The 15,403-nt window shown below is 46.3% G+C and overlaps 1 protein-coding gene across 2 annotated transcripts in view; it reads right to left on the bottom strand.

Moving 5' to 3' along the window:
* The window catches only part of XPO1 (exportin 1), a 717,353-nt gene that overhangs the window by 114,830 nt on the left and 587,120 nt on the right, over positions 1-15,403 (bottom strand). For both annotated transcript variants that reach the window (XM_069234402.1, XM_069234401.1), the window contains exon 18: positions 8,024-8,207. In XM_069234402.1, coding sequence (XP_069090503.1) covers positions 8,024-8,207 — 184 coding nt within the window. The remainder of the gene's footprint in view (positions 1-8,023; positions 8,208-15,403) is intronic.

The following is a 15,403-nucleotide window of genomic DNA, read 5'->3' on the forward strand; positions in this document are numbered from 1 at the left end:
GAGTGCAAGGCTTTTTCCGCCAGAGTAATAGGTTTAGGAAAAAAATGTTGGAAGTGATATTGGTTGGTTAATATGGAAGTCTGCACCACCTTAGGCAAAAACGATGGGTGGGTTCTTAGAACTACTCTTGTTATCATGGAAAACCGTGTAGGGTTCTTTTGAACATAGAGCCTGAATCTCACTGACCCTTCTAGCTGAGGTAATGGCTACTGGAAAAGCTGTCTTCCACATAAGGTGTTGCAAAGAAGCTTTGTGGATGAGCTCAAAAGGAGCAGCCACAAGTCTAGACAAGACCACATTCAATTCCCATGGAGGTGAAGGTTACGAATTGGTGGAAGAACTTTTTTCAAACACTCTAAAAAAAATCCTTAACCACTGGCATAGTAAAAAAAAAGAAAAAGAAAAAAAAAAAAGACTTTCACGAGGGTGACTTACTATAAGCTGTAATGGCAGGTAAGTGTACCAGTATTGACGAGGCCATTCCGGGGCTATGAGCATCATCCTGGTTTTGGACCTGTAAAACTTGGTCACTGCAGGTATCGGGGGAATCGGTGGAAAAGCATAGAGAAATGTCCCTGAGCAGTCTAACAGGGCATTCCCCCCTCGTCCCTGGTCGATGGAACCCGGAGGTGAAGTCTGGGCATCTTTTGTTGATTTCGTCTGCAAACAGGTCTATTTGAGGATGACCCCCATCGATGGAAAATGTCTGCTACAATGTCGTCGTGAAGCACCCAGTCGTGGGAGCCTAGTAGACCTCGACTTAGGAAATCTGCTTTTGAGTTTTGTTCCCCCGGAAGGTGGACCGCTGTGACTGACCTCCTCCTCGCTATTAGCCAGTGCCAGGTGGTCTGACTGTCGAGACAGAGGACGAGATCTTGTCCACACCTGTCTGTTCAGATAATACATCGAGGTCATATTGTCTGTTTGGACTAAAATGGATTCCCCTTGAGGGATGGAGAAAAGGACTTGAGAGCCAGATGGTTCACTCTCAGTTCCAGCAGATTGATGTGGTAACTGTTCCTTTCTGGACCATAGGCCCTGTGCTTGGAGGGGTCCCATGTGAGCTCCCCAACCTTGTAGTGACGCATCTGTTACAAGGGTCTCGGAAGGAGTGTCTAAGGAAATGCCTTCCTTGGCATGGCTACCCCCTAACTTTTTTGCCTTTTCTTGATGCCAGTTAGGATTGAAAGTGTGCTGGGTCCGTGCTAACCAGGCCCCAGCACCAGTGTTTTCCCTAAACTGTACCTTTGTTCCCACAATTGGCACAGTCCTGGCACACAGATAAGTCCCTTGTAAATGGTTCCCCAGGTACCAAGGGCCCTGTGGCCAGGGAAGGTCTCCAAGGCCTGCAGGATGTCTTATGCCACCCTGGGGACCCCTAACTCGGCACATGCACACTGCCTCACAGCTTGTGTGTGCTGGTGGGGAGAAAATGACTAAGTTGACATGGCACTCCCCTCTAGCAGGCCTTACAGCCCTAAGGCAGGGTGCACTACACCACAGGTGAGGGAATATGTGCATGAGCACTATGCCCCTACAGTATCTAAGAAAATCCTTAGACATTGTAAGCGCAGGGTAGCCATAAAGAGTATATGGTCTGGGAGTTTGTCAAATACGAACTCCATAGTTCCATAGTGGCTAAACTGAAATCTGATGCCAGTGTGGGATTTATTGTAAAATACAACCAGAGGGCATCTTAGAGATGCCCTGTGAATACCAGTCCGACTCCTAGTGCTAGGCTGACCAGTTTCTGCCCGCCTGCCACAATCAGACATGTTGCTGGCCACATGGGGAGAGTGTCTTTGTCACTCTGTGGCCAGGAACAAAGCCTGTACTGGGTGGGGGTGCTTCTCACCTCCCCCTGCAGGACCTGTAACACCTGGTGGTGAGCCTCAAAGGCTCATGCCTTTTGTTACAGCACCCCAGGGCATCCCAGCTAGTGGAGATGCCCTGCCCCTCCGGCCACTGCCCCCACTTTTGGTGGCAAGGTTGGAAGAGATAATGAGGAAAACAAGAAGGAGCTGAGGTGACTCCTGCTTTTAGAAATCCTTGGAGGATTCCTCCAATAGGAGTAGCGATGTGTCCGCCTCCCCTCTGGGAGGAGGCACAAAGAGGGTGTAGCCACCCTCCAAGACAGTAGCCATTGGCTACTGCCCGCCCCGACCTGAACACACCCCTAAATTTTGTGTTTAGGGGACCCCTGAACCCAGGAAATCAGATTCCAGCAACCTGAATAAAGAAGGACTGCTGACCTGAAAGCCCCGCAGAGACGGATACAACAACTGAGTTAGCCCCAGCCCTACAGGCCTGTATCCACACTCAAAGAACCTGCACAGTGACGCATCCAACAGGGACCAGCGATCTCGGAGGACTCACAGGACTGCCCTGAACCTGAAAGACCAAGAAACTCCTGAGAACAGCGGCACTATTCAGAAAACAACTTTGCAACTTTTTAGCAACTTCCAAAGAACTCTCTTGCCACCGGAAGCGTGAGACTTCACACTCTGCACCAGACGCCCCTGGCTCGAGCTCCAGAGAACAAACACCGTAGGGAGGACTCCCAGGCAACTACGATGACGTGAGTAGCTTGAGTCGACCCTCCCTGCACCACCACAGCAACGCCTGCAGAGAGGATCCAGAGGCTCCCCCTCACCACAACTGCCTGGTAACAAGGAACCAGACGCCTAGACCAAGCACTGCACCCGCAGCCCACAGGACCGAGAGGAACTACCTTCCAGTGCAAGAGTGACCAGCAGGCGGCTCTCTCCCTAGACCAGTCGGTGACTGGCCCGAGAAGCCCCCCTGTGCCCTGCCTGCATCGCCTAAGTGACTCCCAAGTCCCTCCATTGCTCCCTATAGCAAACCCGATGCCTACTCTGCACACTGCACCAGGCAGCCCCTGTGCCGCTGAGGGTGTGTTATGTGCCTGTTTGTGTGTCTCTCCCCCACCCGCCACACCCCCAGTGCTCTACAAAACCCCCCTGGTCTGCTCCCAGAGGATGCAGGTACTTAACTGCCAGCAGACTGGAACCAGAGCACCCTTGTTCTCTATAGGCGCCTATGTGTTTTGGGCCCTCCTTTGACCTCTGCACCCGACTGGCCCTGTGTTGCTGGTGCTGTGGCTTTGGGGTCGCCTTGAACCCCCAATGTTGGGCTGCCTACGCCCAGGAGACTAAGTGCTTTACTTAACTGAGAAACTTAAACTTTACTTACCTCCCCCAGGAACTATTGATTTTTGCAGTGTCCACTTTTAAAATAGCTTATTGCCATTTTAACAAACTGTGTACTACTGCTTTGAATCAAAGTTGTGTGAAGTACCTTGCATTTTATGCACTTACCTCAATTCTTGAATCTTGTGGTTCTAAAATAAATTAGGAAAATATTTTTCTATATAAAAACCTATTGGCCTGGAGTAAGTCTTTGAGTGTGTGTTCCTCATTTATTGCCTGTGTGTGTACAACAAATGCTTAACACTACCCTCTGATAAGCCTACCCTTCGACCACACTACCACAAAATAGAGCATTAGTATTATCTAATTTTGCCACTATCAGCCTCCAAGGGGAACCCTTGGACTCTGTGCGCACTCTCACTTTGAGATAGTATATACAGAGCCAACTTCCTACAGAGTTCTCTGGTGAAAAGGAACCTCCGCCAACAGATGTTGACGACAAGTCCACCACTGTAATGATGTCTTTGTCACAGTTGAAAGGGTTATTCTGTCTTACCATTTGGCTGTGAGCTGACTCCACTGATCTTCCAGATACTCTTGAAGAGGTCTCATGTGCAATCTGGCGTTCAAGACAATAAAAATGCAGGAGGCCATGGAGCCCAGTAGAGATGCTATTTGTCTGACCGTAGACCTCAGGGTGTGAAGAAGTGTGTGACACTTCTGTGCTATTGATGATAGTTGCTGCTCCGAAGGATACACTTTCTAGAGTGGGGTCTAGCATTGCCCCTAGGTAATGGAGTGTGAGATGGAGTGAGGATGGACTTTTGAAAATTGACCTGCAGACCCAGAGAACTGAAGATGTTCTGAAATATGTTGAGATGATTCAAGGTTTACTCTGCAGTGATGGCTTTTAGCAACTAATCGTCTAGGTATGTGTAAGGAATTGCCTACTTGGCATGGTTACCCCCTGACTTTTTTGCCTTTGCTAATGCTAAGTTATGACTTGAAAGTGTGCTGGGACCCTGCTAACCAGGCCCAAGCACCAGTGTGGTAGTCTCCTCTGCTATCCCAGTAGACTGTTTGCTTGGAAATGACCTGGAGTCCTCAGCATGGGCTGAAGTAGAACTCAAAAGCCATGCTGGGTATCCCTGAACTGGTGTGTGTCAAAACAAGGGCACAGTGCAAGGCTCAGGGTGAAAAAGAGGTGTTGGAGTCTGGAATAATGGCCCAACCATCCAAGAGAAAAGGAAAGAAGACTGGGGAACCAGTTTCAGCCCAGCAAAAGAAAAAGAACCTCTCCTCAGGAAGAAGTTCTATCCCCTGAGGGAACTGAGCCTACGGAGTTGGAACCTTATCAGGTTGAGCTGAACCTGGTGCCACTAGGAGAGTGGTAGTGCCTCAGGAGTTTAGGGAGTTCATTCTGACCTTAGCCCATGACATTCCACTTGCTGGGCATTTGGGACAGACCAAGACATGGAAGAGGTTAGTCAACCATTTCTATTGGCCCAATATGTCCCAGAAAGTAAAGGAGTTGTGTGCCTCCTGTGCCACCTGTCAAGCCAGTGGTAAGACAGGTGGCCACCCAAAGACCCCCCTCATTCCACTTCCAGTGATGGTAGTCCCCTTTGAAAGAGTGGGAGTGGATATAGTGGGTCCGCATCAACCTCCCACAGCCTCAGGGAATCCGTATATCCTAGTAGTATTGGATCATGCTACTAGGTACCCTGAAGCAATTCCCCTTAGGTCCACTACTGCCCCTGCAGTAGCCAAAGCACTGATAGGTATTTTTACAAGAGTGGGATTTCCCAAGGAGGTGGTTTCTGACAGAGGTACCAACTTCATGTCAGCTTACCTAAAACATATGTGGAATGAGTGTGGGGTGACTTACAAATTCACCACACCATACCATCCACAAACCAATGGTCTTGTTGAAAGGTTTAACAAGACATTGAAGGGCATGATCATGGGGCTCCCTGAAAAACTCAAAAGGAGATGGGATGTCCTCTTGCCATGTCTGCTTTTCACCTACAGAGAGGTGCCTCAGAAGGGAGTAGGGTTTTCCCCCTTTGAACTTCTGTTTGGCCATCCTGTAAGGGGACCATTAGCATTTGTAAAATAAGGCTGGGAGAGACCTCTTCATGAGCCTAAACAAGATATATTGGACTATGTCTAAGGCCTACTTTCCAGGATGGCAGAGTACATGGAAAAGGCAAGCAAAAACCTTGAGGCCAGCCAACAACTCCAGAAGATGTGGTATGACCAAAAGTGTGCTATGGTTGAGTTTCAGCCAGGGGAGAAAGTCTGGGTTCTGCAACCTGTGGCTCCCAAGGCACTTCATGACAGATGGAGTGGCCCTTACCCAGTGCTAGAAAGAAAGAGTCAGGTCACCTATTTGGTAGACCTAGGCACTAGCAGGACCCCCAAAAGGGCAATCCATGTGAACCGCCTCAAACTCTTTCATGACAGGGCAGATGTAAACATGTTAATGGTTACAGATGAGGACCAGGAAGCTGAGAGTAAACCTCTCCCTGATCTCCTCTGACCCTAAAGATGGCTCAGTAGATGGAGTGGTCTACTCAGACACCCTCTCTGGCCAACAGCAAGCTGACTTCAGGCAAGTCCTACAACAGTTTGCTGAGCTCTTTTCCCTAATCCCTGGTCAGACACACCTGTGTACCCATGATGTGGACATAGCGGACAGCATGCCTGTCAAACATTTTTAGACAGTCTGATCAAGTTAAGGAAAGCATCAAAGTGGAAGTCCACAAGATGCTGGAGTTGGGAGTAATTGAGCACTCTGCCAGCCCCTGGGCTAGACCTGTGGTCTTAGTCCCCAACCCTCACACAAAAGATGGCAAGAGAGATGAGGTTCTGTGTTGACTACAGAAGGCTTAATTCTGTCACCAAGACACATGCTGTAAGGAAATGCCTCCTTGGCATGGTTACCCCCTGACTTTTTGCCTTTGCTGATGCCAAGTTATGATTTGAAAGTGTGCTATGGCCTGCTAATCAGGCCCCAGCACCAGTGTTCTTTCCCTAACCTGTAATTTTGTTTCCACAATTGGCACACCCTGGCATCCAGGTAAGTCCCTTGTAACTGGTACCTCTGGTACCAAGGGCCCCGATGCCAGGGATGCAGCATATCTTATGCCACCCTGGGGACCCCTCACTCAGCACAGACACTGCTTGCCAGCTTGTGTGCTGGTGCTGCTAAAACTAGTCAGCCTACACAGATAGTCGGTTTAGGTTTCAGGGGGCACCTCTAAGGTGCCCTCTGGTGTGTATGTTACAATAAAATGTACACTGGCATCAGTGTGCATTTATTGTGCTGAGAAGTTTGATACCAAACTTCCCAGTTTTCAGTGTAGCCATTATGGTGCTGTGGAGTTCGTGCATGACAGACTCCCAGACCATATACTCTTATGGCTACCCTGCACTTAAAATGTCTAAGGTTTTGCTTAGACACTGTAGGGGCACAGTGCTCATGCACTTGTGCCCTCACCTATGGTATAGTGCACCCTGCCTTAGGGCTATAAGGCCTGCTAGAGGGGTGACTTATCTATACTGCATAGGCAGTGTGAGGTTGGCATGGCACCCCGACGTCGATCTGGCTCGCCGCTTTTCAGAAGAGTCTTTAGAGGTCTTCTTAGTAAGAGAGGAGGATGAAGTCTTCTGTCTTTCATGTAGTCCATGCAAACACATCCTTTCGGTCTCGTGACTCGAAAAGACTTCTTCGAAGAAAAACAACTTGTAACACTCCGACCCAACACCAGACGGCGGACTATGCACAGCATGTGTATCTGCAGCTACACATGCCACCGAACAAAATGTTTAGATTATTTTCCTGGCCAAATAATGAGAAAAATGAGCTCAATGCTCCATCACAGAAGGAGCAGTAAAAAAAGAATTAACCTAACGGTCACCTCACTCTCACCCCTGAGGCATGGTGGGATACTGGAAGTTCTCATGTCTTAAAGGCACAATGACAGTTTTGATTCTGATGTGTTAACCTGTATGCAGCCTATTGGCTAATAATGCTCCTTTATATTCAATGTAGTTTTTTGGATTTTATTATACAATACTTATACTGTCTATACCTTATACTTGGATTACAGCAAGTTTTGTACCTTTAATTGAAGGTTTTAATTTATGTTTTAATATTTCACATCTTATTTTTTTCTCCATTATGTATATACACATTTTATTAATCTGCAAAATTTCACAGTTGTGGATTCCAAGTAGGTGTAAGAGGTCTCTGGACCAGAGGTTAGGAACCTACAGGTTAAGGAATAGTGTTGTCATTAATGTAAGCGATAACCTTCAATGTTAAGTACCAAAACATTTAAAGACTATGCAAAGACTGAGAAAGCTCTGCCTACTACACTGAAACAAACTATCAGGGGCACAGTAGATATTAGCATAGAGTGGCATAGAGCAGATCTGAATCAGACACATAGATTTTTCAATCTAGTCACAGAAGGGAGCCATTCATAAATCCTGTCCCTTGCATTGAGAGGACACTAAAGGAGGAGTAATAAGGCAGATAAAAGTGCCCCTTGTTCAACACCAATCTAATAGATGGCACATCACGGAAGAATAAAGCATATGTGAAAATGATGCAGGGCTGAGAGATCCAGTACATTTATTACAAGTCTTTTATTAGTCATACATGAAGAAAAAAAAAGTGATCACACAGGAGAAGGGTCGATCTCATTAAAGTAAATGAGATGCTCCCAGGACTAGTACATTATATGTTGCTATTCTGAAAGCCATATGGAATTGCTATTTTTACAAACATTTATATAGCACCCTTGATTCAGGGGCGTGAAAATTTCTATTGTAAACCTCCTTACCATTAGCCTGAATGGCTGCAGAAATATTTTCACTTAGGCACTTGTACACATTCAGCATATCTAAATATATCCTTCCAAGCTGAATTACAAATGGATGACCAACTGCTTTACAAGCTCGAACATTGGTTTTCAAAATGCTACCAAGCTGCTTCACTGTTTCCGGATCCTTGAGAATATCAACATTCTAAAGAATGAAAGAAAAATATAGGTCAGGGTAGAGAAACATTTTCTTTTCATCAGACCTTTAAGTACTTAACTAGATTGTCTTGCCTCCTTCCAATAAACTGAGTAAGATAACCCATGTTTCACTAATATCAGCACAGTAATTTCAGTAGAAAGAAAAAGTCTGAGGAAATCAGAAGGTGTAGTCTGCAGATGACATGGAAGGAATGTTACTTACCCTCTAAGCATTTGTTTGTAGCACAGTGCTGTAGATTCACAAGCTATGCCTACTCCTACCATCTAGTGTTGGGCTTGGACGTTTACAACTTGATTTTGATCTAAGTCGGGGGGTATATCGGGTCATCTAATAGCTGGCAGTGCACACGGGCATCGACTCCATAGTTCAGATTGTTTTTCCTCACAGTTGGTGAGGATGAAGATAGAGTAAGGAAAGCATAAAGATGTCCAAGCAACAGAAAGGAATATTAGGCAATAAGAAGCTACCCACAACAACCAACAGCTTCTGAAACATGTGAACCTACTACAAGCAGATGCTTTCAGGGTGTAAAGAAATGGCTCCCTGCTGCAGTTACCCCCCACTTTTTGCCTGATACTGACTTGACTGAGAAGTGTGCTGGGACCCTGCCAACCAGGCCCCAGCACCAGTGTTCTTTCACCTAAAATGTACCATTGTCTCCACAATTGGCACAACCCTGGCATCCAGATAAGTCCCTTGTAACTGGTACCCCTGGTACCAAGGGCCCTGATGCCAGGGAAGATCTCTAAGGGCTGCAGCATGTCTTATACCACCCTAGGGACCCCTCACTCAGCACAGACACACTGCTTGCCAGCTTGTGTGTGCTGGTGGGGAGAAAATGACTAAGTCGACATGGCACTCCCCTCAGGGTGCCATGCCAACCTCACACTGCCTGTGGCATAGGAAAGTCACCCCTCCAGCAGGCCTTACAGCCCTAAGGCAGGGTGCACTATACCACAGGCGAGGGCATATGTGCATGAACACTATGCCCCTACTGTGTCTAAGCAAAACCTTAAGTGCAGGGTAGCCAGTATATAAGAGTATATGGTCTGGGAGTCTGTCAAAAACGAACTCCACAGCTCCATAATGGCTACACGTTTGGTATCAAACTTCTCAGAATAATAAACCCACACTGATGCCAGTGTTGGGTTTATTAAAAAAATGCACACAGAGGGCATCTTAGAGATTCTCCCTGTATTTTACCCAATTGTTCAGTGCAGGACTGACTGGTCTGTGCCAGCCTGCTGCTGAGAGACGAGTTTCTGACCCCATGCGGCGAGAGCCTTTGTGCTCTCTGAGGACAGAAACAAAGCCTGCTCTTGGTGGAGGTGCTTCACACCTCCCCCCTGCAGGAACTGTAACACCTAGCAGTGAGCTTCAAAGGCTCAAGCTTCGTGTTACAATGCCCCAGGGCACTCCAGCTAGTGGAGATGCCCGCCCCTTGGACACAGCCCCCACTTTTGGCAGCAAGTCCAGGAGAGATAATGAGAAAAACAAGGAGGAGTCACTGGCCAGTCAGGACAGCCCCTAAGGTGTCCTGAGCTGAGGTGACTGACTTTTAGAAATCCTCCATCTTGCAGATAGTGTTAAGCATTTGTTGTACACACACAGGCCATAAATGAGGAACACACACTAAAAGACTTACTCCAGGCCAATAGGTTTTTATATAGAAAATGAAAATGTCACTTACCCAGTGTACATCTGTTCGTGGCATTAGTCGCTGCAGATTCACATGTTTTGCACAGTCCGCTGCCTGGTGTTGGGCTCGGAGTATTACAAGTTGTTTTTCTTCGAAGAAGTCTTTTTTGGTCACGGGACCGAAGGACTCCTCCCTCTTCGGCTCCATTGCGCATGGGCGTCGACTCCATCTTAGATTGTTTTCCCCGCAGAGGGTGAGGATGGAGTTGTTTGCTATAAATAGTGCCCATGCAATGGAGTGAATACGTATGTACATAAGTTTATAATAATTATTTACAAATGTACAAATGTTTAAGATTTAAGATCTACTTCTAAACGGCTACAGGCTTCCCGGGGAGGCGGGAGGGCACATGTGAATCTGCAGCGACTAATGCCACGAACAGATGTACACTGGGTAAGTGACATTTTCAGTTCGATGGCATATGTTGCTGCAGATACACATGTTTTGCATAGACTATAAAGCAGTTACCTCCCCTAAAAGCGGTGGTTTAGCCTGTAGGAGTTGAAGTAGTTTGGAATAATGTTCTTAGTACAGCTTGGCCCACTGTAGCTTGTTGTGCATTTAGTACGTCTACACAGTAGTGTTTAGTAAATGTATGAGGCGTAGACCAGGTTGCAGCCTTACATATTTCGCTCATAGGAATGTTTCCTAGAAAGGCCATTGTAGCACCTCTCTTTCTGGTTGAGTGTGCCTTTGGTGTAATAGGCAATTCTCTTTTGGCTTTAAGATAGCATGTTTGAATACATCTGACTATCCATCTAGCAATGCCTTGTTTAGAGATTGGATTTCCTATGTGTGGTTTTTGAAAAGCAATGAACAGTTGTTTTGTTTTCCTGATTAGCTTTGTTCTGTCAATGTAGTACATTAGTGCTCTTTTGATGTCTAATGTATGTAGTGCCCTTTCAGCCACGGAATCTGGTTGTGGAAAGAACACTGGCAATTCTACTGTTTGATTTAAATGGAATGGTGAGATTACTTTTGGTAGAAATTTTGGATTTGTTCTTAGAACTATTTTATTTTTGTGTATTTGAATAAATGGTTCTTGTATGGTAAATGCCTGTATTTCACTTACTCTTCTGAGGGATGTGATTGCAATGAGAAATGCGACTTTCCAGGTTAGATATTGCATTTCACAGGAATGCATGGGTTCGAAAGGTGGACCCATGAGTCTTGTTAAGACGATGTTAAGGTTCCATGAAGGAACTGGTGGTGTTCTTGGTGGTATAATTCTTTTTAGCCCTTCCATGAATGCTTTAATAACTGGTATTCTAAATAGAGACGATGAATGAGTAGTTTGTAGGTAAGCAGATATTGCTGCGAGGTGTATTTTTATAGATGAAAAAGCGAGATTCGCTTTTTGCAAATGTAGTAAGTATCCCACTATGTCCTTTGTAGAGGCATGTAATGGTTGGATTTGATTGGTATGGCAGTAGCAAACAAATCTTTTCCACTTAGATGCATAGCAGTGTCTAGTGGAAGCTTTTCTAGCTTGTTTTATGACCTCCATGCATTCTTGTGTGAGGTCTAAGTGTCCGAATTCTAGGATTTCAGGAGCCAAATTGCCAGATTCAATGATGCTGGGTTTGGATGCCTGATCTGTTGTTTGTGTTGTGTTAACAGATCTGGTCTGTTGGGTAGTTTGACATGCGGTACTAGTGAAAGGTCTAGTAGAGTTGTATACCAAGGTTGTCTTGCCCATGTGGGTGCCATCAGTATGAGTTTGAGTTGGTTTTGACTCAACTTGTTTACTAGATATGGAAGGAGAGGGAGAGGGGGAAAAGCGTATGCAAATATCCCTGACCAACGCATCCATAGAGCATTGCCTTGTGATTCGCGGTGTGGGTACCTGGATGCGAAGTTTTGGCATTTTGCGTTTTCTTTTGTTGCGAACAAATCTATCTGGGGTGTTCCCCAAATTTGAAAGTACTTGTTCAGAACTTGGGGGTGAATTTCCCATTCGTGGACTTGTTGGTAGTCTCGCGAAAGGTTGTCTGCTAGTTGGTTTTGGTTCCCTGGAATAAATTGTGCTATTAGGCGAATGTTGTTGTGAATCGCCCACTGCCATATTTTTTGTGTTAGGAGGCACAATTGTGTTGAGTGTGTTCCTCCTTGTTTGTTTAAGTAATACATTGTTGTCATGTTGTCTGTTTTGACAAGAATGTATTTGTGTGTTATTATGGGTTGAAAGGCTTTTAACGCTAGAAATACTGCTAACAGTTCTAGGTAATTGATATGAATTTTTGTTTGGTGTACATCCCATTGTCCTTGAATGCTGTGGTGATTGAGGTGTGCTCCCCACCCTGTCATGGAAGCATCTGTTATAACGTATTGAGGCACTGGGTCCTGAAATGTCCACCCTTTGTTTAAATTGTTGCTGTTCCACCATAGAAGCGAGAGGTATGTTTGGCGGTCTACCAACACCAGATCTTGAAGTTGACCCTGTGCCTGTGACCATTGTGATGCTAGGCACTGTTGTAAGGGTCGCATGTGTAGTCTTGCGTTTGGGACAATGGCTATGCATGATGACATCATGCCTAGAAGTTTTAGCACAAATTTTGCTTGTATGTTTTGGTTTGGAAACATAGCACTTATTACCTTGTGGAATGCTCGCACTCTTTGTGGACTTGGAGTGGCAATTCCCTTTGATGTGTTGATGGTTGCTCCTAGATATTGTTGTGTCTGACACGGTTCGAGGTGTGATTTTGTATAGTTGATGGAGAACCCAGTTTGTGAAGGGTTTGTATGACATATGTGGTGTCGTTTGTGCACTTTTTTACTGTGTTGGTCTTGATTAGCCAATCGTCCAGGTAAGGAAACACATGTATCTGTTGTCTCCTGATATGTGCTGCTACTACTGCTAGACATTTTGTGAACACTCTTGGTGCAGTTGTTATTCCGAATGGCAACACTTTGAATTGGTAATGTATTCCTTTGAATACGAACCTTAGGTACTTTCTGTGAGAAGGGTGTATCGGTATATGAAAGTACGCATCTTTTAGGTCTAATGTGGTCATGTAATCTTGCTGTTTGAGCAGTGGAATGATGTCTTGTAGTGTGACCATGTGAAAGTGGTCCGATATGATGTAGGTATTTAGTGTCCTGAGATCTAATATTGGTCTTAATGTTTTGTCTTTTTTTGGAATTAGAAAGTACAGGGAGTAAACTCCTGTGTTTTTTTGTTGTACTGGTACTAACTCTATTGCATCCTTTTGCAGTAGTGCTTGAACTTCTAGTCCTAAAAGTTCTAAATGTTGTGGTGACATTTTGCGTGTTTTTGGAGGGATGTTTGGTGGGAATTTGTGGAATTCTATGCAATAGCCATGTTGGACTATTGCTAATACCCAATTGTCTGTTGTAATCTGCTGCCAAGATTGGTAGAATTGGCTTAGTCTTCCCCCCACTGGTGTTGAGTGAAGGGGTTTGTGTGACTTGAAAGTCACTGTTTAGGTGGAGGTGTTTTTGGAGTCTGGAATCTTCCCCTACTCCTTGGGAATTGACCCCCTCTATATCCCCTGAAACCTCCCCTTTGGAATGAACCCTGATATGGTGTGGTTCTTGTTTGTTGGCTGGTGGTGTCTGTGGGTTGGCCACGAAACCCCCCTCTAAATGGAGTTTTTCTAAAAGAGCCTCTGCTCTGCGGGGAGTAGAGTGCGCCCATGGCTTTGGCCGTGTCTGTGTCCTTTTTAAGTTTTTCAATGGCTGTGTCCACTTCAGGGCCAAAAAGTTGTTTCTCGTTGAAGGGCATATTAAGGACAGCCTGCTGGATTTCAGGTTTGAAGCCTGAAGTGCGGAGCCAAGCGTGTCTCCTTATGGTGACAGCAGTGTTGACTGTTCTCGCTGCAGTATCGGCTGCGTCCAGTGAAGAGCGGATTTGATTGTTTGAGATCGTTTGTCCCTCTTCAACTATTTGCTGCGCCCTTTTTTGGTATTCCTGGGGAAGATGGTCTACGAGAAGTTGCATCTCATCCCAGTGTGCGCAGTCATATCTGGCCAGCAGCGCTTGAGAATTTGCGATGCGCCACTGGTTGGCTGCCTGTGATGCTACTCTTTTTCCTGCCGCATCAAATTTTCTGCTTTCTTTGTCCGGAGGTGGGGCGTCGCCAGATGTATGGGAATTTGCTCTTTTGCGAGCTGCCCCTACTACTACGGAGTCAGGTGGTAACTGCGAAGTAATAAACACTGGGTCTGTGGGTGGTGGTTTGTATTTCTTATCCACCCTTGGGGTGATGGCTCTTGATTTTACGGGCTCTTAAAAATTTGTTTTGCGTGCCGTAACATCCCTGGTAGCATTGGGAGACATTGATATTGGCTATGTGTAGCCGAGAGGGTGTTAAATAAAAAATCATCCTCTATAGGATCGGAATGCAGTTGGACATTGTGGAATTCTGCAGCCCTAGCCACCAGTTGCGAGTATGAGGTACTGTCCTCTGGCGGTGACGGCTTTGTGGGGTATGAATCAGGATAATTGTCCGGCACTGGGGTGTCATATAGGTCCCAAGCGTCTTGATCCTGATTATCTTGACTTATGGTAGTTTGCGCTGGTGAGTGCATTTGTGGCGGTGTTTGTGCCGGCGATGCCTGTTGTGGTGGAGAGGGCGGAGGTGTGACTTTTTTAACCACTTTGGCTTGTGGTTGTGCGTCATCCTTGAGAAGTCCGATCCTTCTTTTCCTCATTATTGGGGGAAGGGTTGATATCTTCCCTGTGTCTTGCTGGATGTACAGTCTCTTTTGTGTGTAGTCTGATTCTACACTTTGGAGCTCTTGTCCAAATCTGTGCATCTGGCCACTTATTCCCTGTTCCTCTGTGTAGGATGAAGGTGTGGAACTTTTCGGCGCCGAGAGAGAATCTTTTTTCGGCTTCGGCACCGACAGAATTTTTGTGGCTTTCGGCAGTGTGTCTCGGTGCCGATGTTTTTCGGTGCCGGCATCTTGTTTTTGCCTCTCGGAGCCGCTATCTCGGCTCCGAGGTTGCTCCATGGCGGTCCCTCGACCGGAGTCGGGTGTCTTCGCTATGGGCGTGCCCTTTTTCGGCGCCTTCGACGGGTCGCCGGTTTTATGGGTTGAGCCATGGCCTGTTGGCAGTGGCGTCCCCTGGGCTTTTGTCTTCTCGATGGTTTTAATTTTCGACGTCTTACTCACTGTTTGTTGCTGTTGTTCGACGTCGGAGTCTCCGGATTCTGATTCCGGAACCAAGAATGTTTCCTCTTCGTCGTCGAAACGTTGTTTTGTTGGCGTGGACGCCATTTGTAGACGCCTGGCTCTTCGGTCCCGGAGTGTTTTTCTGGACCGGAAGGCTCGACAGGCCTCACAGGTATCCTCCTTGTGCTCGGGGGACAAGCACAAGTTACAGACCAAGTGCTGATCTGTATAAGGATACTTACTGTGACATTTTGGGCAGAAACGAAACGGGGTCCGTTCCATCGGCTTCGATGTCGCACGCGGTCGTGCCGACCAGGCCCCGATGGGGGAATCAAAGCTACCC

This window comes from Pleurodeles waltl, chromosome 5 (genome assembly GCF_031143425.1).
Source record: "Pleurodeles waltl isolate 20211129_DDA chromosome 5, aPleWal1.hap1.20221129, whole genome shotgun sequence".
Taxonomy (NCBI): domain Eukaryota; kingdom Metazoa; phylum Chordata; class Amphibia; order Caudata; family Salamandridae; genus Pleurodeles; species Pleurodeles waltl.